This window comes from Mytilus galloprovincialis, chromosome 1 (genome assembly GCF_965363235.1).
Source record: "Mytilus galloprovincialis chromosome 1, xbMytGall1.hap1.1, whole genome shotgun sequence".
In the NCBI taxonomy this organism is placed as follows: domain Eukaryota; kingdom Metazoa; phylum Mollusca; class Bivalvia; order Mytilida; family Mytilidae; genus Mytilus; species Mytilus galloprovincialis.
In genome coordinates, this window is record NC_134838.1 from 39,095,238 (window position 1) to 39,120,336 (window position 25,099).

At 32.4% G+C, this 25,099-nt stretch overlaps 1 protein-coding gene across 3 annotated transcripts in view; it reads left to right on the forward strand.

The window, feature by feature from the left end:
* Positions 1–25,099, forward strand: part of LOC143073833 (voltage-dependent calcium channel subunit alpha-2/delta-3-like) — a 127,015-nt gene that overhangs the window by 96,212 nt on the left and 5,704 nt on the right. For all 3 annotated transcript variants that reach the window (XM_076249568.1, XM_076249569.1, XM_076249567.1), the window contains 21 exons: positions 386–496; positions 752–808; positions 1,365–1,442; positions 1,645–1,728; positions 2,367–2,486; positions 3,013–3,111; positions 3,501–3,562; positions 4,685–4,755; positions 6,416–6,446; positions 6,911–7,038; positions 7,664–7,766; positions 7,983–8,021; positions 8,502–8,582; positions 9,458–9,576; positions 12,311–12,489; positions 12,960–13,028; positions 13,634–13,707; positions 19,123–19,204; positions 19,905–19,957; positions 20,231–20,292; positions 22,427–22,679. In XM_076249568.1, coding sequence (XP_076105683.1) covers positions 386–496; positions 752–808; positions 1,365–1,442; positions 1,645–1,728; positions 2,367–2,486; positions 3,013–3,111; positions 3,501–3,562; positions 4,685–4,755; positions 6,416–6,446; positions 6,911–7,038; positions 7,664–7,766; positions 7,983–8,021; positions 8,502–8,582; positions 9,458–9,576; positions 12,311–12,489; positions 12,960–13,028; positions 13,634–13,707; positions 19,123–19,204; positions 19,905–19,957; positions 20,231–20,292; positions 22,427–22,679 — 1,955 coding nt within the window. The remainder of the gene's footprint in view (positions 1–385; positions 497–751; positions 809–1,364; positions 1,443–1,644; positions 1,729–2,366; positions 2,487–3,012; positions 3,112–3,500; positions 3,563–4,684; positions 4,756–6,415; positions 6,447–6,910; positions 7,039–7,663; positions 7,767–7,982; positions 8,022–8,501; positions 8,583–9,457; positions 9,577–12,310; positions 12,490–12,959; positions 13,029–13,633; positions 13,708–19,122; positions 19,205–19,904; positions 19,958–20,230; positions 20,293–22,426; positions 22,680–25,099) is intronic.

A 25,099-nucleotide genomic window follows, 5' to 3' on the forward strand; every position in this document is an offset into this window, starting at 1 on the left:
TCATACTATTTTTGCACTGGGGCACAAAAGTGTGTCTCTCTCTGTCCAATATTGTAACTGCTCTCAAAAAAAAACAATTCTTTTATAAAATTTATACTAAAGGTTTGTAACAGTATTATCTTTGACAAATTGGAATATCAGTGACTATCAACCATTTATAGAGGACTCCTTAACCCCCTTGGAATGCCTGTATGTTTTCCATCCAGGCCTTGCACATATATCTCTTGCCAGATTTTAATGAAATTTTTATCAACAGTTTATGTCAGCAATATCTTGGAGGACTTAAAAATCAGAGCTGATCAATCATTTTTAAAAGGAGGTTAACACCTTGAAAATAGAATTATATGGAAATATACAATGTGAAATCCTTTTTTTTTTTTTGCAGGAATATATAAAAGTGATGAGCCGTCCTTTAGCTTTCAGTAGAACAAAGAATCATATATGGACTTCACTGTATGCAGACTATATCACAGAGGTCTCAGATAACAAAGACAGGGTATAATATACATTTATATTTAAATGAGGCAGTAACGCGTTTACACCCAAAAAAATCTAGAGATCAACATACAGTCTTATACAATAGGCAATACTACAAAATAACTTGTATATGCATTTTGAAAGGAAATGCCTTAAAAGTGCCATCCAATGAAAAGTAAAAGTAGTTATGTTTATAAGAATTACATTATTTTGAATCATGATGAAATTTGTATATGCCAGCATTGGACATAATGAAATTATTTGTATATTGTAGGGATTACAGTATATTGTATCATTTGCAGCACCAGTTTATGACTTGAAAGGCTATTATGTAAGTGGTTCAACTGAATTATTTTAACTGTACATAAAAGAAGTACCATTTAGTGATAGCAGGAAGTTAAGTTTGTTTAAGATTTTTGATGCTTTGAATTTTTATAAGCCCTTGTAAATACAGGTACACTAATTGTAAAAATAGTTATATAGTTTTTCTTTTTTAACCTGTTATATGATGTTATTGTTTTTTAATACATGTAGTAATGTTTACCTTCAAATTGTGTGTTATATTTTACCAAAAAATAACAACCTCATGTTGACTGAGTTTTTTGTTGAAAATAAAGATATAAAAATAGCCAATAGGCTACTGATTGGGAAATTTAATTTACTCTGGAAAGAAAACTATGTGACTTTGCAGAACTTGAGTTTTCTGCTTTTTTTGTCATTTAGTAAGATTTTAGTCCAAACATTTGGATCAGTTGTTTCAAAAATTATATTGGTTTTACATTTCTTTTTGGTTTTACATTTCTTTTTGGTTTATATTTTGTTTGTTTGGTTTTTGTCTCATTGATGTGTACACCACATTTCCCTTTATTCATAATGTTATATTTCAGAATGAGAGTAAACTATTAGGAGTAGCAGGAACAGATGTAACAGTTCAACAAATTCAGGATTTAATACCATATAATAGGGTAGGTTTGGGACTCTTCTAAAAAGTTTAAATTTTTAATAGAAAAAAAACACTGAGAAAAAATTTTCTTTTTTATTTCATTGTTAGCATCAGTAGCAACATTTCTCAACAAGTAAATACCAATCAATTGATGATTTGAGACAGAAAAAAACTTTACTACATATGTATTCCTGTATTCATATTGATTTGATGTTTTATTTCAGTTAGGTCCAAATGCTTATGCCTTTGTAGTAACTCATCAGGGTTATGTTCTATTCCATCCAAACTTCCAGCCAACCTTTTTAAAGGTAAGTCCATTTAAAAGGATTAACCTTTTCCATGGTCATTAGTGTTTTTGAAAATTGGAAATCCAACATTATTTAGTAACCTGTTTATCATACTCAAAATTTGAATTGTAAAAAAAAAGGTATTATTGAGCTTATGCTTGTCGGACAATTTCCCTGGACTGATACATGTATCTACAAAATAATTGCATGACTTATCTCCCATTGATTGTATTTTCTTGCATCTTGTGCGCTGTACTCTGATGATGTTGACATAAAGATACACCATCAGCCCACTCAAGTCAAGATGCTACGGTCTGTTCTTTATGAACCAAAAATTTAGTATTTGGTGATTGGACGCAAAGCAATATTTTGATGCTGGATTTTATTCTGAAGACTCCATAGGATAATTTTGTAAAAAAGGAATGTATAAAAAGATTGAGTCCAATATTAAGAACTGAGTTGAATTAGTGATTACAAATTTAGGATCAGACACAGAAATTGCTTCATTCACATCTTCAGCAGAACTAATGTTTGAGGCCTGTACAGCATACTGGAAACCATAACTGATGTTACCATCCCTATTGTGCTCTGTAGGGAACTCCATTACGCTCTTGAACAAATACTCTCTGAAAATTAAATGTAATTTTCTTTTTTTTCAGCAAGATCCAGAAGATGGATTTAATCCAAATCCAGCTAAAATTCAAGAATTGCATCCCAATTTTCAGAATGTTGATATCACTGATGTAGAATATTCTCAGGATGATGAACTCTTACAGCAGGTGATATATGATGTACAGTGTTGAGGTTGCTATATAAAATATCTCATTCCAAACCTTTAACACAAATACATGTGTTTCATAATTTGTCTGCCATTACATAACATAAATCATTACTTTTATAACTTTTATTGTGAAAGAAAGATTATTATTTTGAGTTTTTATTTTACTTTTTTTTCTTTCTTTTTGAACATTTTTAAATGAGACATTTCATTTATAAAAACTGACATTTCAGCTTAATTAACAGCATTTTTGACTCTTAATTCAATTTGTACCACAGTAGTTATTTTTATGGAGTTAACCATGGTTGAAGAAAATTTTGAACAAACATATAAATAATTGGTAATTTGATAGTGTCTACATATTTTTTTAGTATGACAGTAGAACAATATTCAAGTGTCCAAAATTGTAATGGAAGATAATAAAAAAAAAAGAGCACTTGTTTTAAAAGTTGTATATCAGAAGGATTTCACTGAAAGCTCATGTTAATTTAGATTTTTATTTGTAATTATCATTTATTTATTTTAAGATGAGAACAAAGTTATTATTAGGTAAAAAAAGAGAGCCAATTACACTAACATTAAAAGTGCCTTACGATGAAGATAGCAACTGTCCAGAATTTGGAAAGGTATTTATAGAATAAAGATATTATTAAGTGTGTTGTATTGTTTCAAGTAACTCGTAATTCAGTTATTTATTGAAGCATCACAGTTGTGAAATGTTATCATCCAAGACCACAAATTTCAATTTTATTCCAATTTCAAATAATTTAGCTCTGTATTTTGAAATCTGGCTGTCATGAGACCAAGATTTAGCTATATTGTCTTTATCAGTATTAACAGTGCAAAATACTTATATATTCAATTTATTGATGTTAACAATAGTAAATTCACACTTTCACTGCATATCATACAGAATTTGTATAGTGCAGAAACAAGTAAAATCAAAATATTTAAACATCTGCAGAATTCTTATACATGTGTTATTTGAAGTTTTTTTTTTTTATATATTTTGTAGAAGAGAATTGCAGTGAGAAACTACACCTTTTATTATTCTAAAATTGCTGAGACAGAATTTAGGTAAGTGTATCATTAAACCCATGCTATACTGTTGAAAGTATTCTTGTTATGCCCACTAACGAAAGAATGGGGACATTATAAGTTATCTACGTTCATATCCGTAGATATGGATATTTTAACACCCTGAAGTACCCCAGTACACCATGAGGCGTAGCTTAGTGTAATTGGTTCTCTTTTCTTCACGTTTTTAATACGGAGACAGAGAAACTGGATTAAGTCAAATTTGGCGCTCAATGCTGTGAGAGTTACGTCATAGATGGTGTGACGTCAACGTGGGTGATTTGCATAGCTAGGTCAGTAGTCCCATTCCTTGAAAAATATGACAGTCAAGTGATGCATTTAATGAAATGAGTGTAAAATGATCGGCATAATAGGACTAAATCGTTAATGAATTAAACATTTTATTACAATCATCATGGATAATCTACAGAATACAGTCTTTCACAAGGAGTAATCATGAAACTAAGGAAAACTTGCGTGAAGTTCCCCCAGGATAATGGTTAGCAACGTCAGGGGATATGGGTTAGCAACACCCAGGGCTATGGGTTTTGTAACGACGTCCGTTAACCAATCAAAATCCTAGATATATACTAGGCCGGGGATAATATATATTATTATGAGTTCTGTGCATCTGTCCCATATCAGGTTTAAAGAAGTTTTCCTAAAAGTTATGGTCACACTAAATTTAAACTTAGTACACCCCTGTTTATTATAATGGAAACCATGTGTGCAGATTTATATATTTCAACCTACCTTTCATTGATTACTGAATTTTTTTGATAATACATTTTTTATTAGTCTGGAGGAAAAATGGGTAGGATGGAATCAGAAAAATCAATAATAAAATGACATCAATAATGACAATAAAATATGGGAAATGGTACTGATTGATGAAATTGATGGCATCTAAAGTATTATCGAAATATGTAAATATCACTGAAACACTAATGAACCATAAGTCAAAGGATTCTTGGTCGAGGTATGTTTCAAAGGAGTGAAAAATTAAAATAAAAAAAGTTCTATAAATGATACATGTATAAGCAAAATACTTTGTCACAAAAGTATACCATTTTAGTACTTAAAGATATGTTAATTTTGCTGGTTTTTTTTTTCTATTTTCAGCCTAGGTATTGCTTTAGCACAAAAGAGAGTACCTAGTATATCATACAGAACAGATATGAACAAAAGCAGAAGTAAGTAATATTGATAATATTTGATATCATGAAGCTATGTGCATGATGGAACTAGATGATTTACTTGTACAGTAAAACCTGTACAACCCGGCCGGCTACGGGACTATGAAAAAGGGCTGGTTTGGACGGTGAGCCGGTTTATTCAGGTTTCCGTTTTGACCGGAAGTTAATGACTTGTGACGTCCCATATTTTGCATGTAAAAGTTCTCTCTGATTGTAAATTATATATCTGATAAATTAAAATACTTCACTTCGTTTTTCATTGTTTGCATTTGCATCATAATGCTCACGTTTTTTGGATTGTCAGACGAGAGTTTCGATTTACTTCCATGATCATTAATTTGAAATGTTGGAATGGCCGATTAAAAAGCCAGAATATTATCAAACGTAATTTCATCACTATCGAAACGTTGTCGTACAGCGTACAATACCTATTGATTGTTGTCATCCGGGTGTTTTTCATTATCAAGGTCATTTGTTTAGGGGTTCACAACAGGGAATCCGGGACTTCGAAATCACGATGTAAATTTCTTACTCCGCGATTTAAATTTGTTTATCTAAGTTACAACGTAATTTCACTCCGAGATATATTCGTTGTGTCTTTTCGTTTAATTGACACGTTTATAATGTTTAAATAAATAATACAGCACTACTGTACGATTGTAAGTTCACAGTTTAACACCTGACTAATTGATTACCTGAAAAGCCATATTGTATAAACAAATATGTTTTGATTGCATATCGATCATTGAAATTAATTAGACAAACCGGTTTTGACAGGTAATAATTAATGTAATTAAGAGTATTGGAACTTCATAATTAGACCGGAATTCGGAATACACAGGGTCCGGTTTACAAAGGGTATTTTAACAAAGACTTTGAAGCGGAAAAATTGGGACTTTCATTTTCGGCCGGAATGGACAGGAAACCGGTTTATTCAGGGTCCGGTTTAATCAGGTTTGACTGAAATGCTTATTATTAGTGTTTATGTCTAAAATTTACAAAATATTTTGAATTAAATAGAAGACTTATATACTTGGTATCTGCTGTATTCATCAATCAAAATGAACAGTTGGTATATGGTAAAGGTCATCCCTGCCAGGTTGAATCAAAAACTTAGTTGTAGTAATTGCTGCTTTCTTCTAAGCATGCAAAATATTTTAGAGTAAGAGCCAAGACTAATCTGAGTACATTGTAATATATTCAGGTAAAGTGACATGTCCTCTAATCATCTGTAGCTCATAAAATAATCTGGCTCATTATATCAGCCAAGTACAAAGCAGGGATGATATTCATATTGTAAGTAGAAATTTAATACCAGTCTTTCATCAACTAAAAGCTGGCAAGACTGTGATAGAATTAAATTTGAACTACTATATAATAGTTTCTATCATCTGAAATGTGTTGCTCAATTTATGCAGGGTTGTTTTTTTTTATATTTTATGTATAGATAAAGTAGATGTGAAGTAAAAAAAAGAATGAGAACGTTATCTTAAAATTCAAAAGACATCAGAGGTGACATACAGTCTCAGAATACTGGATCCAATGGTGAACAAGAGTTTAAAATAATTTTTTTTTAGTAGCTGTGCCTCACACAATAAATAGGCAACAAGTAAAAATTATTATTTTATTTGTAAAAAATCCTTTTTTGTATTTTCAGAAAAAGATGGTCATACAGAACTAGCAACATGGTAAGACTTTTAAAAATGTGCTAATAAAACACAATAAATTTATAAACAGGTTATTGGGAAATGCATTTGGATTGATGTAGGGTGATTCAAAACATTTTACAGGTTTGATGGGTACTGTGCCATCTATGTTTCATAGTTGTCTTTCTTGGTAAAGTATATCAGAGTCAATTAACCCTGTAAATATAAAGATGGGTACATGCTGAAGGTTTGGCATTATCACCCCTTTTCCCTGAAAATGCATTAAAAGAACACATTGTTCACAATGGAAATAGTTTTTACTATATTAAAAGCTAACTCAAAGTTAAAAGTGGGGTATAGGATTTGAGTTTGACATAACTGTTTCTTCTTCCCATGATAAACCAAATTTACGTTGACTGAAAGAAAAAAATACAAAGCATGTGATATTTGCAAGAATAAAATGATCAACATATAAAAAGTTTAATTTTACACACTTTGTTTTGCAGGCGTTATTGTAAACATGAATGGACGGACTTCAATGAATTACAAGATTTCTTGGTAAACAAATTTTCTGACAATGGAAGTAATAAAAAGTCTGGTGGTGGTAAAAAGTCTAAAGGAGAGGCTAAAGGGTGTAAGTATGAATACAAAATGATAAGGTTAACTCAATGAAACAATGATACAAAAATATCTAAAGAGGAATGTTAAGTGTTACAACAAGTTCAGCTCTAAATCCTCCTGAATCGATATAGTAGCTGAACAAAAAGAAAGGATTTAATATCTGCTATCTTCACCAAATTCTTCAAGTTATGAAAACCATTAAGATAAGGAAAAAAAACACTAATGAGGTTCCTTGACTTTGAATATGCACATAAGTTTGGATTGTTTTGATTTTTTTTTAAATCCGAACAAATTTATGATGTAAAGTAGTTTGAAATCTCAATCCTCCCTCTCTGATTTTTAATCAGTGTATGTCCAGTATATAAAATAATTGACATCACAATATCGAAACAGGATATAAATCTGCAGTAATTGTATGATGTATTAACAATTATGATTACAAGAAACAACAAAAAATAAAGCATATATTACAGTATCAATGAATGCACACATTTACTGAAAGGAAGCTAAAAATGTTTGACCTGCTGTTAAAAATCATGTCCTTTTAAAAAGGTTACAATATCCTTAAAAAAACTCAGTAAAACTCTGTATTGTGCTTCTGAGCTCACCAACTCCCTACCAGTATACCTTACTTGCAGGTTCTGAATACAGTGATAGTTATTTACAATGGGATTGGAGTATAACCAGTGATATATTGGATGAATGGACCAAAAGAGCAAGGGAACAAGTTTCTTCTGCAAGGTATTTTCTCAAGAAATTAAAATATTAATGTACCAAGTTTTTCCAAAACTTCTTTTTTCAATTTATGTAACTTAAAAATTAGTAATTATTTTCCAATTTGTTTCTTTTCTTCAAGTAATATGAGTTAATTTTTAATTTAAAAGCAATATATGATTATTGTCCTAATGAAAAAGTAAATTCATGTAATAGATAAAAAATTCCAATCTTGTTTTGTAGTTATGATACTAGAGTGAAGCCAAAAGAAGTGTATAAAAGGTATGTTTCTATAGAATTACACTATGTAAATATCACAGTTTTTGGTATCAGAAAAGAAATAAAGATTGTGTTTCAAGTTTTTTTTTAGATTTCACAAGTTTTACTGGCTTTTTTTCTATGAAAAAAATACAAACAGTAAAATGAGTGGATTTACTAGATGTTTATTTATTAATGAAAGCTCCAACTTGCATCCAAAAGTATGAGTTTATTTAATCCATATTTGTCATTATTTTATTATACTTTTTGACTGTTAGGCTAAAGTTCTCATCTAAATGATGACTTCATGTTCAAGACCATTTCATTCTCTATACTTTACTCTTGAGGACTAAATCTCTTGAGAGGATATGGACAAAAGCTTAAAGAAGTTGTAGACTGGACAGGCAAGGTGAATATTTGTTTTCCCTGAAAGTTAGTAATGATATCTCATATTTTTTCCATGATATCTCATATTTTTCCCATGATATCTCATATTTTTTCCAGTTTTGGAGTAGAACAAGTGTTTCTGTGGACGTCTGCTGGATTGACAAAATATTTAACAGCCTCAGCAAACTTAACAGAGCCGTAAGTATTCAAAATTTTAAAAATATTTTAACCCCCTTTCGGAGGAAAGAGAAAAACAATTTTAATGCAAGGGTTAATTATCTCTTCTATGAAATTTTGTCACCAACTACTTGTCCTTCTTTTGATCTTGGTCACAAGATGTATTTGTCTGTCCTGAGTCAGGAGCATGTTAATCAGTAGTTGTCACTGTTTGCTACTGTCGGTATTATCTGTTTTGATTTTATTGTTTTGTCATCAACATGATGTTCAAAGTTCCCATATAAAAAATCCACAGAGAACAATAGCATTTATTCAATGAGACAGGACATTTTGCAAAAATTTAGATGATCAGGCTGTATACGACCTTTTTTACAGTTGAGTGATTCTATCACATAGGCAAAATTAGTCACCTGTGTACTATAAATACCTGTGTAACCGTCTCAGAATCCTCGTTTTAAAGCAACAAGGCAAATCCATGGTAAAATCAAAAGTTCAGAAACTCAATTTATTGGTCCTATTACAGGAGGGTTATCCAAAAACTTAATATCAAACTTCTACCAAGTTAAATCTATACCAAACTAGTCATCTGCACAACATATCTTGAGAGGGAATTTAACCCTCGAAGCCTCCTGGATTCCTCATAGAATGCCCCTCATCCTTCACATACATGCTTGGATGATGGGCTAATTTGCACTGTTCAAGATATCCATTGGTTCCTTATTTCGGCTGTTGTCTGCTCTATGGTCGGGTTGTTGTTGCTTTGACACATTCACCATTTCCATTCCCAATTTTATTGGTATCCACAGAAATTCAAGAAAGAGACATACTGAAATGAATAATAAAAAAAAAAAATGCGCTTGGATGACTCATTTTACTGTAGTCTTTGTATTTAACAGGAATTTTATAAAAGAGAACAGGGACACTGTAAAGAATAGATATTATAGACAAACAGTAGAAGGATTGGAATACGGATATAATTATACATATTCTGTACCTTATCATGCAGAATTGTATAGTAAGTAATCATCTATGTTTTCTTAGTACAAAGTCATATATTTTTATACCCTTGAATCAAATATAATAATGGTTTACCTAATGCATCTGTAGTAATAGCTTGTTGTCAAATTTTTGTCAAAGAAAGTCATAGTTTTTATACGACCGCAAAAAAAAAATTTGCGTCGTATAATGGTATGATGTCGTCGTCTGCGTCGTCCGAAGACACACTGGTTTCCGGACAATAACTTTAGTTTAAGTGAATAGATCTTTATGAAATTTTTTCAGAAGATTCAATACCACAAAAGGAAGGTTGGGATTAATTTTGGGGATGATGGTCCTAACCGTTTAGGAACTAGGGGCCCAAAAGGGGCCCAAAAACAGTATTTTTCTAGTTTCAGGATAAAAACTTGTGTATAAGTATTTCAATTGCTCTGAAATTGTACCACAATGTTTAAAACCACAAGTAGAAGGTTGGGATTCATTTTAGGGGTTATGTGGCAAATAGTGTAGGAATTAAGGGCTAAAAAGGGGCAAAAAACAAGCATTTTTCTAGTTTCCAGACAATAACTTGTGTGTAATTGTATGGATCTCTCTGAAATTGTACCACAATGTTCCATATAACAAAGAGGAGGCCAGGATTGAGTTTAAGGTTATTTTTTCAGAACATGTAGGAATAAGAGGCAAAAAAAGGGTCAAAAAGAAGCATGTTGCTAGTTTCCAGACAATAACTTGTGTTAAAGTGTATGGATATCTCTGAAATTGTGCTACAAGGTTCCATACTTCAAAGGAAATACTGGGATTGAGTTTTTGGGTTATTGCTCCAAAGGGGGTTTCATTGAGTTTTTTTTTTTTTTTTGGGGGGGGGGAGGGATTTTTTTTGTGTACAACTTTTTAAAGAGATTCACAATTTTTTTTCAAATTTTTTAAATTTGGATTTTTTGAAAAGTTTCAAGAAGAAATCTTCAATTGCTCAGTATTGGGCAATAGATTTGTTAGATCTTGGACCACATTTATTTTGTGTCAAAAACCTATATTATGTCAAAAATTTGATCACAATCCAAATTCAGAGCTGTATCAAGATTGAATGTTGTGTCCATACTTGTCCCAACTGTTCAGGGTTGACCTCTGCGGTTGTATAAAGCTGAGCCCTGTGGAGCACCTGGTTTGATGTATGACATCAAGCTTTTGAAAGAGGATAAATATCTGTCTAGGAAATGACCACTGCACCAATAGATATTTTCACTACTTAACTAGGATGAAAAAACCAGAGCAAATATCCAAAAAAAAAAATGTCTTCAAAAACTTCAAGCTACTATAAAATTTGATGAATTCAAGTATTTAAATTCTAATTGGTAAACTCAAACGAACATAAAATATTTATCAAATAACCACAAACTCTTACATGGGAGATGCCCCTTGCAAAGACAAGCGCACATTTTATTATAAATATGAGTATAATATTGTTGAAAGTTCATATAAATATATAGCTTTTAAGCAGCCTGTACTGGTTCCCCATACTTGTGGTCCACAAATCTGAAAATAAATAATATGATTAATAATATTATTTATTTTGCAAAATGCTACTGTACACTTTGACTGCAATGGTTCGAATGACTTTAAACCACCTGAGTTCACTCGTGCATGAACTCAATATCCCAATCGAACCGACTTTACTATAATTAGCAAACCACGTGTTAACTATAAACAAACAACCTTTTACATGTTCGATTTTGTACAACTTTGATAAATACATTTATTGCAAAAAGGGATCAACAACACTGGGCGGGAGTAAAGTTGGTGATGAATAGCTCGCAGTATAGCTAATTATACCCTTGCTTTCAAAAAGGGGGGTATACTGTTTTACCTCTGTCCGTCAGTCCATACGTCAGTCCATCAGTCGTTACGTCAGTCCATCAGTCGTACCGTCAGTCCGTCTGTCTAATGAATATTTTTTCGTCACATTTTTCTCAGGAACTACAATAGGAGGATTTCTGAAATTTGGTTTTAGGGTTTATATAAGTCTGCTATACCGTGTGATGCGTTTTCAGATTCATCACTCGACAACTTTTTGTTTCCAGAACACTTGTATGAATTTACACATGATAACCAAGTTAAAAATTTTCGTCATATTTTTCTCAGAAATTTGGTTTCAGGGTTTATATAAGTGTGATGTGTTTTAAGATTCATCACGTGACAACTTCCTGTTTACCGAACACTTGCATATTATTACACATTAAAATTATCCACTTGCGACAGGGGTATCATCAGTGAGCAGTAGCTCGCATTTTCACTTGTTATACCTGTACACCATCTTGGCTGACAGAGAGAGAGATACAGTAAATAATCTGGTGTTCACTTCACATGGGAAAAAATAATTTGCTTAGATGATACTAGTAATTGAATAATAACAATGTGAGGCCTTCAACAAGGAGTAAAAAAATATCAACCAACTACCAAGACCAACCTTAGCACCATAAAAGTGGAATTCTTTGGAAAATTATTTGGAAAGACCTTTGTCTGAAGAAACAGCATGGAATCAGCTTAATATCTGTTTTTTTGAAGTTGTATAATTTTACCAGTTGTGCTTAATTGCTAGTTTAAAATGCATATATACCTTACTGATGTCATGGTCTTTTGCAACCATCCAGATATATATATTAAAAGTTATATAAATACTTAATATAGTTCAAGATTTTCAAAATTCACAAGACACCATCTGAACAAATAAAATACCTTTTTTTTTTCATTTTCAGCTCATCCAAAAAATTTGGTTATAACAATAACAGCACCAATATATAAACAGAAATTTACAATGTTGGTAGTAGGATTACAAATGAAATATTTATCATTTACACAACGTATGGAGGAAGTCATAGAAAACATATCTGTACCCCAGACAAATCCTGACAGCTCTTTATCTTGTAAGGACAAAGTAAGTATCAGTTAGAGAAGTTAAATAACTAACTACTGTTTCTAGGTGTACTGTGCATACTATAGCAATTTGTACTTCATTGTACATTTAGATTCATGGTTTACCCACAGCCATTAAATCCATGAATACATATGAATCAACAGTAAATTTACAGCAAAAGCCTGTTGTTAAGAAATACTATAACCTTTCAAGTTAATACTTTCAAGGGATTTGATTGCTTTGATATATATCATGTATATGAATAACATCTAAATTGTCTTTTTTTCACTTTATGAAATATTTGGGAAAAAAAAAAAATTTCAAAAAAGATTTGTAAGTGAGAACAAAAGCCATCTAGAAGATAAGATACAGTCTTGGGAGGGTTTCTATTCAAGCTCCAAATCTTCCTAATTTAAATTAGCTTTACATTAAATGCTTTAGTACAAGTATATTGTAGGAAAATGAAGACTTAAGTTCAATTCTATTTTCAGGCTCAAATAACCTGTTATATTTTAGACAGTAACGGCTATATCATATATTCAAACATGGACGATGAAAATGTAAGTGTTACATTGTATTGTTAGAAATCAATTGTATTTAAAAAATGCAAAATCATAGAAGATTTGATAATTAATACAATATTGTTGTCATTTTAATTTAAAAGTGCTGTGAATGAATCATTCAACACCCTTGAGCTCTTCATATGATGATGATTTTTCATTTTAAGTATTTGCCCTGGATATGTAACAAATAACAATTAATGAATTTGAAAATTTGAAGGTACTTTTGATGTTTACTTTTAAACATCATCAAGCTTTGTTTACATTACAAATATGTGCATAACTCTCATCTCCTACCCTACTTTAACATGTTAGTAACTTCTTGAGTCAATTTTGATGATTCATAAATTAGATCCTGTATAAAGGGATATCTTTTCTATTACTGGCTAAAGGGTACAAGAAAATTAACAGTTCTCTGCCAGTTTTATCCTTGTACAAGTTAATCTTCTATCTTATTGAGATCTGTGACAGGCTTTCGCCTGATATTTATGCAATACGTGAGTAAACAAAAAAAAAACAAATGAAGATTTAGTTTCCATTAAAGAGCACATTATAAGATGAGATGACACACTTGATATTTAACATGTAGTTACACTTTATTTCAGATGACATCAGCTGGTAAACTTTTAGAGGACCAGTCATTAATGCAAGAATTAATTGACAACGGCTTTTATAAACAGTAAGTTTGGTTTAAATCAATCACTGTATATAGGAATTATTATAGCTTGAAACAAAACATATGTGACAGTGCTATATTACATGATTTGCTGGAATCTAATATCTGTTCTAAAAATAGAATGATGTCATTGTAATTGAAATGATCTGTAAGGCGATGGCGTATTGTTACAAGGGTATTTTATGTATTGTATTGTAGATGTCTTTGTTTATAAAGACGCAAACCATGCTGGATTTCTGATACTTTTAATCAAGGTAGATAACTGTGTTAAACATTGTACATAGTAACATACGGAATGAAATGACGGACATATATTCCGGATCAATATTAAAGTTAGGATATTACATCCCTCCTCAACTTAGATAAAGAAATAATTTTCATTTAAAGTAATTGAAATATTAAACATTAAACATTTTCGTTGTCGTTGAAATTATCTATCAAAAGAATGAAATGAAGTCTATGATTGTCATAAAAATGGATTTCAAATTTTCTATCGTATAAAGTTCAAATGTTCTGACTAGAGTTTCTTGACTAGAATCCACAGATTGATTGCTAACAAACTAATGTCTAGTCCACTACTATACTATTCTAAATGGTACTAAATATAATCAACAAAACATATTTTATGAAACTTTGAGCCTTTTTACTCTTTCACTAATCTAGGGGATTATTATGCCCCATTCACTGACTTCACTGATATAATTATAGGGGATTATTATGCCCCATGCACACGCAATAAATTTCAATGGTTTGATTAGAATTAACGCACATAGTCTTCTAAATATTTAGGAACATGTTTTTGTCGCACTGGTCTTTCACTTTGTTGCGGAGTATTTGACTGTTGTTCTGTTCCTGAAGAGGGTGGTGTTTGATCTTGAATATTTGACGGTATTATATTTTCAAATTGTTCTTCAATTTCATTATCGTTTTGGATAGGTTGACGATTCACTTTTTTGAATTTCGACGAGTTACGAGTAATTACTTTCTCTCCATTTGTAGCGGTGATCATATTTCCTTTCTTGTTCATTACACTATAGGGATTCGGTTCGTAAGCTGGTGTAAGTTTGTTTTCTTTACGATCGGTCTTTCTTAACACATAATTTCCTATTTCAATATTACTCGGCTTTGCATGATTTCTCTCATCAAATTGTTTTTTCATTTTGCATTTTTCACTTTCATCATTCTGTCTTGCATTTTCATCCATTTGTTTGTTGGTACTGTTTGGTTTGTTCACTTGTGGAAGTTTAGTAACTGGTTCCCGGTTGAATAATAACTGAAACGGCGGGTAACCTGTGCTTGTGTGTGGCGTTGCTCTAAATTGTCGGAGAAATTTAAATAGTTCTTGTTTCCAGCTTTTTCTCTCTACATGAGCTGCTTTAATTGTCTTCATCATAGGTTTGTTGAATGCTTCGGCCTGAGCATTGGCACGCGGCCATAATGGTGTTACACGGCGGTGTTCAAATCCAGTATTCTCAGCATATTGTCTGAATGCATGAGAGTTAAACGGAGGACCATTATCTGTTTTGATTACTTTAGGAATTCCAAAAGTAGATATAACTTTGTCCAAAACAGGAATAACAGTTGAAGCAGAGTCTGATTTTATTACTTCAACTACTGGATAACGTGAATATTCATCTGTAATAACGAATAAGAGGTCTCCGCTAGGTAATGGACCACAAAAATCAGCACTCAAATTTGTCCATGGCTTTTCTGGCAATTCAGACATTCTTAACGGTTCAATTCTTTTGGTGTGTGTTACAGATTGACATGCTGAACAGTCTTTAATTGCATTATCAACTCTGTCGTTAAGTCCCGGGAACCATATCTTGGAACGTAAGAATGCTTTAGTTTTGGTGATACCCTGATGACCTTCATGCGCAATGTTAACAGCTTGCACACGGAGTTCAGATGGGAGTACAATACGATTGTCTCTGAGTAAAATAGTGTCACCATAGGTTACGAGTTCACCACTGATGCTCCTTAATGCTTGTAATTCCTCAATGTCAATTTCCAGATCTGTTATGTTTTTGATTTTAAACCATTGTCCAGTTCTTACGAATTCTATTGCCTTTTGAATAGTTTTATCCTTTGAAGAAGCCATTTTAACTTCATCAAGTGTCATTGCACGAGGGACTGCTTCAGACATAACAAATCTCACATACTGTTCTGCTATAGATTGTTCCCGGGATTTGACAGGGTTGTCTGATGGATGTCTTGACATAAAATCTGCCGGATTTTCACTTCCGGGTTGATATGTTATCTTAAGTTTGTAAGGTTGTAATCTCAAACCCCAACGTTCAATTCTCAGTGGTGGCTTTGGTTTCTGCCAAATACGCTCTAGTGGCTTGTGATCGGTTATAATGTTCACGTTTGGTGCACCTCTTATATACATATCAAAGTGTTCACATGCCCAAACAATAGCCAGAGCTTCTCGTTCAGTTTGGCTGTACCTTGTTTCCGTGTCAGTAAGACTCCTGCTTGCATAAGCTACAGTTTTTCCTTCTTGTGACATTATTGCCCCAAGCCCAACAGGACTGGCATCTACTAAAATATCAATCTCATGTTTTGGATTATAATATGTTATGACAGTGTCACTAGATAGTTCACATTTCAACTTTTCGAAAGCTGCTTCTTGTTCAGAGTCCCAGTTCCAGTTTGTATCTTGGCGTGTTAGTCTTCTTAACGGCTCACATAATGTTGCATAATTCTGTATGAATCTAGATGAGTATGTAGTCATACCTAGAAAGCTACGTAGTTCTGGTACATTTTTCGGTGGAGACATGTCTTTGATTGCGCTAACCTTCTTTGGATCTGGCGAAATGCCTTCTTTCGAAAATGTGACTCCAAAGAACACTACTTGATCTTTATTGAACTCACACTTTTCAAGATTTAAAGTTAGTCCGTTTTCAAGTAATCTCTTGAATGTGGCATCTAACGCTTTATCATGTTCTGCTTGTGATCTGCCATATATGATTATGTCGTCTGAAATGTTTTTAACTCCAGGTATACCACTTATAACGTTGCGTATTACTTCTTGGAAAATTTCGGACGCTGACGATATGCCAAAATTGAGACGTTTGTAGCGAAATAAACCTGCATGTGTACTAAATGTTGTTATGTAACGAGACGAAGGATGGAGTTCCAGCTGGTGATATCCTGACCGTAGGTCCAGCTTTGTGAAGAGTTTCGCTCCAGTTAAGTCATGTATAAGTTCATCTATAGTTGGTAAAAGATGACGTTCACGAGATATGGCCTTATTTGGCTGACGCATATCAACACACAGTCTAATTTCATCTGGGTTTTTCTTGGGTGGGGTCACTATCGGTGATACCCAAGGTGTAGGTGTATCTTCTATTTTCTCAATGATATCTTGCTCTTGTAATTTTTTCAGTTCTTTTTCAACCTTATCACGAAGGTGAAATGGTGTCCTGCGGTGTCTCTGCGCTACTGGTTTCACATCTTCATTGATGTGCAATTTGATTGGTTTTCCCTTGTATTTGCCTATGCCTTGAAATAATTTTGGATATTTTTCTTTAGGATCTGTAATTTGGTTTATTATCTTTACAAGCCCTAGCTTGCTTGCAAATGGATATCCTAATAAAGCTCCATGATTTCCTTCAACTACGAAGAAAGTGTCACAGTCAATTGTACTTTTTGTCTCGACACTCAGCTGACATTGACCCATGACCTTTAATGGATCACTTCCTCCATACGGTAATAAATTTGGATTATTGCCCTTTTTCATCTTAGGTGCTCCTATCTTGTGATATGTTTTCTGGTCAAGAAGGTTAACTGTTGCACCAGTGTCTAGAAGAAAGTTACAATGTTTGTCATTTATGCGAATGTTTACTCTTGGTGTTTTTGAACCAACTACACTTACATGTTCTTGTGATGGGGTAATCATGCTGATATGATATGCATATTCTTCATCACTACTTGATTCATAGTTATTATTGTTCGTGTTATCTTGAACCTCTCTAACTTTTTCTTGTCTTGGATTGTGCCTCTGTCTACATACTTTGCTGAAATGATTAAGTTTACTGCAATGGTTGCATTTTTTTTCCTTTAGCTGGGCATTCATTTGTATGCGGGTACTGTCCACCACAGTTACGACATGTTTGTTTGTGTTGTTTAGAATAATCATTACGGTATTGTGGCTTTGTGTTATTTCTTTGGTTGTTTTGCTTTTGTGGTTGTCTTTGGGCGGTACGGTGTGTAGATTGTACTTTATTTATGGTTTCGCGTTCCATAGTTAGAGCTTGTGAATCTGCCATCTCAAGCGCCCTTCCAGTTGCCAATATGTCATCAAGTGTCTTGTCAGGTTCCCTCAGAGCTCTTCGTCTGAGCCTGTTTGATTTACAGTTTTGAATGACTTGTGTGAGAATTTCACTGTCTATGTTGGCAAATTTGCAATTTTTGGATAACTTCCGTAATTCGGTAACAAACTCGTCTAATGATTGACCATCTAATTGTTTATAGCAACGGAATTTATATATTTCCATTTGTATGTTCTTCTTGGGGTCAAAATAGTCTTTCAGTACTTTCTTTGTTGCATCATACGTGGCTAATGTTTGCTTTTTCTCGGCATCGTATATATCATAGACCCTTTCCCCAGCATAATGCAATAATAAGGCACGTTTTCTATCTTCATCGTCGATATCCAGACCAATGAAGAGGTTTTCCAGGCGTTCAACCCATTTTTCCCAACGAGGACCTGCGCTTGATTTGTCTGTTTCAATATCAAAGGAAGGAAATGCGGGTAAATTAAAAGCTGCCATTTTCTCGTCGCCAATGAAAGGATCTGTAAGGCGATGGCGTATTGTTACAAGGGTATTTTATGTATTGTATTGTAGATGTCTTTGTTTATAAAGACGCAAACCATGCTGGATTTCTGATACTTTTAATCAAGGTAGATAACTGTGTTAAACATTGTACATAGTAACATACGGAATGAAATGACGGACATATATTCCGGATCAATATTAAAGTTAGGATATTACAGTAATAATCATCTTTGAAAAATTTGGAGTTATCTTCCTTTGTCTGGAATTGCTGTTTAATCAACTACAACCAATGCAATAATTAATTTTACTTCCTGCTGATAAATTGAAGCAATCTTTACCGTTCAGTGGTTACAAGCACTTTGATCAGTCACAACTTATTAACCAGTACTTTATTGGTCTGTTATGTTTTTGTTAAGGTTTTGCATCAGCTCTGTTTCACAGTGATCTCAGATTTCCTTTACTAGACTTTTTTGGTACTTTTAATGATTGACTTCTTGACAGCTATATATGGTATGTTTATGCTGAAGAAGTTTGAGATGTTCATAACAGTTTGGAATGAATAAAATATAGCAACACATTAAATCTAATGTAATGATTTGGTGTGAACTACCATTATGTTTTAAATATATTTTAGAGAAAAATATTTGAATCAACAAGTCATGTGTAAAAAGGAGCTCCAAAAGGATGGTGAAAACTCCGCTGCCTTTTTACTAAACGTAAGTTTTTCAGGTTAGAAATGATTTAAATGAAGACATTAAGACATATTAAATTTTGATAAGCTCTACCTAGATTTCACAAAAAAAATAGCAAGACAAGATCAACAAATATGTCTTCAATGCCAATATGGACACACCACTTCTTACTGTGCTTGAATAATGATTTTTTTTGTAAGCAGAATATAAATAATATTGGCAATACAATATTAACAAAATTAAAATTTCTCCCCAATTTATTCAAAATTAGTAGGTATGGTAGAGGAAGTCCTCTACATATTGTTTGCAAACGGTTCTGAATAGATGGAAAATATGGCCTATAGAGGCAATGTTTGATTGTATATGGACCATTTTTATTTAAAGATCATCCTTTATGAAATTTCTTTGTGAAATGTTTTGAATTTTTAGCAGATTTGATAAAAAGAAAATCATCTGAAGCTAAATTTGTTATAGATTATCATTTCTTGAACAAGAAATAAGAGAATTTGTCAGGTGAGTAATTCAGGTTCCTGGAAACCTCTTGTTTATGGAATACCTATTTCATCATCCAATTGTTCAGCACATGGTGTCCCACATGTTATTGTGGATTGTTGTGTTGCTCCTCGATACAGACTTTGTATGCGGAATTTTAACCCCTCTAATTTTTTGTTGAAAACAAATAGAACAGTAAATTTAAGTTCAACTTTCTTCTTTTTTTTTTCAGCCATTCAAACAGTTTGCAAACTTAATTTTTTGGATGTTTACAGAAACAGTCATGTAAGTTATTATAGAACATTTATGTATGTATTCTTTGCCCTGATCAATTTTCCTTGCTTTGCATTGGTCAATGTCTTCTCAGAAATAAATAATTGATAAAACACTGAAATTTTCTGGAATATTCAATAAGTAAGTTAATGAAACAACAGATTTACATGATCTTTAGTTGCCTAAAATCTCAAGTAAAGTTTGTTTCTCTCAAAATTAATTTGTAATATTTGAAATTTAGCTAACATTATAAGAATAAGCTGTATTTCCCTGTTTTTGTTGTAGATTTTTATATGAGTGGAGTTGGTTTACAGAAAATTACAGTGTGCATGCTCAAGCTCCTAAAAGTAAGTTAGCCACAGAGTTCCAATGATTTTGTATATTCATATTTATTTCATTTAGAACTGCACATCACATTAAAAACAAAGACTGTTGTAACAACTGTTTTGAACCAATTTGAACTAAAAAAAAACAATCCCCAGCCTATCTGTATTTTACCATTTTCACCAACTTATGTCTTGGGAACACAGTTCTGAATTTAAGGTACATTGCAGATGATATAATTTACTTGAAGAAAGTATAAGACACCATTTCATCCTCTACAATCATCTAAATTTTTCAACTGTTTAAATAAGTTTAGTTGCGTAGGTCAATATTTATCAACTTTAACTTCGATTTGAAGTCAAAAGATAAAAGGTAATTTTTGTTAAGCCTGTGACTTTTGTCGCAGAAAGCTTGACATAGGGATAATGATATGGCAGTGGCTCTACAACGGTGGCTACTACAGTGGCTGCGTTAGCTAACTTCTTAAAAGCTTTATATTTTAGAAGGTCGAAGATCTGGATGCTTCATACTTTGTATATAGATGCCCTATGTTACGAAGTTTCTGTTTGTCACATGTGCATTATCCTTGACCTCATTTTCATTGTTCAGTGACTAATGGAAAAAAAAGTTAAGATTTTTCGTATCATTAATTCCTCACTTATTATTAGGAACAGGATACCTATTTTTGGTATGTGCATACCTTGCAAGGTCCTCATGCCCATCAGACAGTTTTCACTTGACCTCATTTCATGGATCAGTAAACAAGGTTAAGTTTTGGTGGTCAAGTCCATACCTCAGGTACTATAAGCTACAGGTCTAGCATATTTGGTGTATGGAAGCATTGTAAGGTGTACATGTCCAGCTAGTATATGTCATCTGACCTTTACCTCATTTTCATGGTTCAGTGGTTATAGTTAAGTTTTAGTGTTTTGGTCTGTTTTTCGTAAACTATGGAATAGGTAGACTATAATTGGTGTATGGAATGATTTTAATGTGTACATTTCCAACTGGCAGGCGTCATCTGACCTTGACCTCATTTTCATGATTCAGTGATCAAAGTTTAGTTTTTGAATTTATTTTTCTTACACTATATGCAATTAGGTCAACTATATTTGGTATATGGAAATATTATATGATTTACATGTCAGTCTCACAGGTTTTATTTGACCTTGACCCTATTTTCACAGTTTATTGCTTAGTGTTAAGTTTATGTCTTTTGGTCTGTGTTTCTTAAACTATAACCAATAGGTAAACTATATTTGCTGTATGGAAGGATTGTAAGCTGAACATGTCTGCCTGGCATTGTTCATCTGACTTTGACCTCACTTTCATGATTCATTGGTCAATGTTTATTTTTCTTGGTTAAGTCTGTGTCTTAGAAACTATATGTAGTGTATTTGAATGATTGTAAGGTATGCATGTATTTCTTGTTTGGTGTATATGATCTTGACCTCATTTTCTTGGATTATGTTAAGTGTATTTTTAAATAGTTTTAGTAAAGCTTTCTTATTAGGACTATCAACAAAATATCAATGGTTAGTAAAGAAGTCGAGACATTTCAAAGTGTGCACTCGTGTTAAATATTTGATACGAAACAATGATATATTTTCTCAGTTTATATTGAGGAAGTACTCATAAGAAATTCAGTACCATGCAGTCCATTAATATCAAAGTTGATTTGCAACACTTATACAGATGTACAAAGAGAAACAATTCAATTTCAGACATCCAGAATTATGAGCAATTGAGATGTGCAAGTTAACATTACTTTTGGTTTTGCTTTTGCATAAGGTCATGTGTTCTCCTCTCATCACTTGACATTTTATCATCCATCTTTAATAGTTCATTGATTTTAAGAAAAAATCTTCTCTGAAACTACTGAGCTAATTTAAATCAAACTTTGCCACTATCATCAGAGAGATAAATTGAAAGGTTAAGACAACTTCTTAGAGTATAACATTTGTAATGAAATGGTTTTGTGTATTAATTTATATTAGTGGGAGTTTTCATGATTAAGTCAGCTGTTTTTGGATTGAGATCTATGATTTTCACTATTCAGAAATGTATATTGTATTTCAGAACACACGTTTCTTGTTCAAAGATTTACATGAAACTTCTGAGTTTATTACTTTACCAGAAATGTATATTGTATTTCAGAACACACATGTTTCTTGTTCAAAGATTTACAAGAAACTTCAAAGTTTAGTACTTTACCAAGGTCATACCAACATCATTTACTACAGACAGTTCCAATATGTCCCATGATGGACATACCATGTGCTAGGTATCAAACTAGAAACAGGATGAACTTTAATAAACTAAAGAGATACAAACACAATCCATTTGTGTCATCAACATCAGATTGCAAGTACTGTGCTGATCCAGCTGACTGTATGCCACAGTGTAATAGGTTAGTTACAGAATATTGATATGGGATGATGCCTATACAAGTATTGATTATATGACTGCTATTGTTTTTGTAGTATGAGCATTTGCAGTTATTTATCTTGTAAAAAAAACTGTTTTTTAACCAAATAGAAGCAATGAAAACAGAAATTATTAGTTTTACACCCCCAGTTAATTCCATTACAGTCTATTGTTTAAAAACCATAACAGACAAAAACATGTTTTTCATTCATTCAGTGGTATTTATCATTCCACTACTCTTTCTTTTATTATGTAGGAGTCGTAATGTTTATTTAGTTTTTTCTTGTTATTTAAATTTTTAGATTTTTCAACTTTATAGATTGTGCATTTCTTTAAAACATTTAACCTCATTGTATGTTTATCTGGTAAATATAACTCTTAATTAAACATTAGAAGCTAAAGCGTGCTTCATAAAGACATAAAATTGAGAATGGAAATGGGGAATATGTCAAAGAGACAACAACCCAACCATAGAAAAAACTACAGCAGAAGGTCACTTACAGGTCTTCAATGTAGCGAGAAATTCCCTCACACGGAGTCGTCCTTCAGTTGGCCCCTACACAAATATATACTAGTTCAGTGATAATGAACGCCATACTAATTTCCAAATTGTACACAAGAAACTAAAATTAAAATAATACAAGACTAACAAAGGCCAGAGGCTCCTGACTTGGGACAGGCGCAAAAATGCGACGGGGTTAAACATGTTTATGAGATCTCAACCCTCCCCCTATACCTCTAGCCAATGTAGAAAAGTAAACCATAACAATACACACATTTAAAACTCAGTTCAAGAGAAGTCCGAGTCTGATGTCAGAAGACGCAACCAAAGAAAATAAACAAAATGACAATAATACATAAATAACAACAGACTACTAGCAGTTAACTGACATGCCAGCTCCAGACTTCAATTAAACTGATTGAAAGATTATGATTTCATCATATGAATATCAGGCACAGTCCTTCCCGTTAGGGGTTTAGTATCATACCATCATAACATATATGAGAAGAACATAACCCGTATCATGCCAACAACTGGTTTTTGAATAAATGTGTTTAGTTCCGATGCAAAAACCCTATAAGTGAATCAATATTAAAGCCAAAATATGCAATCTTTAATGACCTGACAACAGTATCGTAACTATATCCCTTCTTAATAAGTCTATTTAAAGGTTTTGTTAGTTTCTGAGGTGAATACTGACATTTTTGTGCTTTATAAAGAATATTTCCATAAAAAATTGGATGTGAAGTCTGCATGTTGAGCTATATTTACGAATGATGTCCTTCTACCTATGGTAAAATTTAGTAACTGTTTTGACTAGTTTGTGATAGCATTTATTTAAAATGTATGTTATTAAATTAATGGTAAGGATAAGCTAACCCAGTGGTGTTTTAATTGAGGAAGGCCATAGATAAGGGTATAGTAATGTCCTTTACCGTCAGGCGTCAATAGTCATTTTCAGCTACCATAAGCGTCAAATTGGTTAAATTTTTACCATGATTCGTCAAACTATCCTTAGCATTATTCGTCAGAGGTCTCTCTTGTTACCGTCATTTTTGGGGAAAATTTAACGTGATTCGTCATAATCAGTCAATTTTCTTATCGTCTAAAAGAAAGTGTACATTTTATCGTCGTGCGCGGCCGCGCGCATCAAAAATTACCGTTAACATCATTTTTACCGTGATTCGTCATGAAGGTACCCCCATTACCACCCTCATGGATTAAGGAAAAAAATCATTTTCGGTTCAAACACCTTTACACTTTATGTCCATCAATTTATTATGTTAACTTCTTTTATTAGGCATATTTTACTGTTTTGTGTAAATGCTTAAAATAAGCTTTTATCACATTTTCTAAGATGCACAAACAAATAGTTTAGAATAGTTTAGAATTTTTTCGTTAATTCTATAATTGGAGGGACTTGTCTGCAATGAGCCATATGATTATCAAGAAAGGAAAAAATGCTTTGAATTATTATTTTACAGGGCAGTCCTAATCCATAAGATTTATTGTTTTGCTTCTACATTTGTTACTGTCAAAAGCAAAACAGTATCTCAAACATTTTGCATGACTGGAAATCATATATTGGACTCTGCTAAGTTGTCTCTAGGCTAAAGTTGTCTCTAGGCTATGTCTCGTAACATTGCAGTCTTGTTTGTTTTCAGTATATTAAAGAGATGTTTAGATAAGTAGTCTGTGCAAGCTTAGTAGCACAACTTAATTTTGTTATGCATTTTTTTAGTTCATTTGCATATTTATATTAAAGCCAATTTTTACTTCACACACAAACAAGGAATGATATTTTTCTTACTTGAATAACAAACAAGGAACAAACTTTTTCATTACTTTACCAAAAGTTATATATTACTTTGATTTCCCAGAAAATTTAATTATGCTGTTTC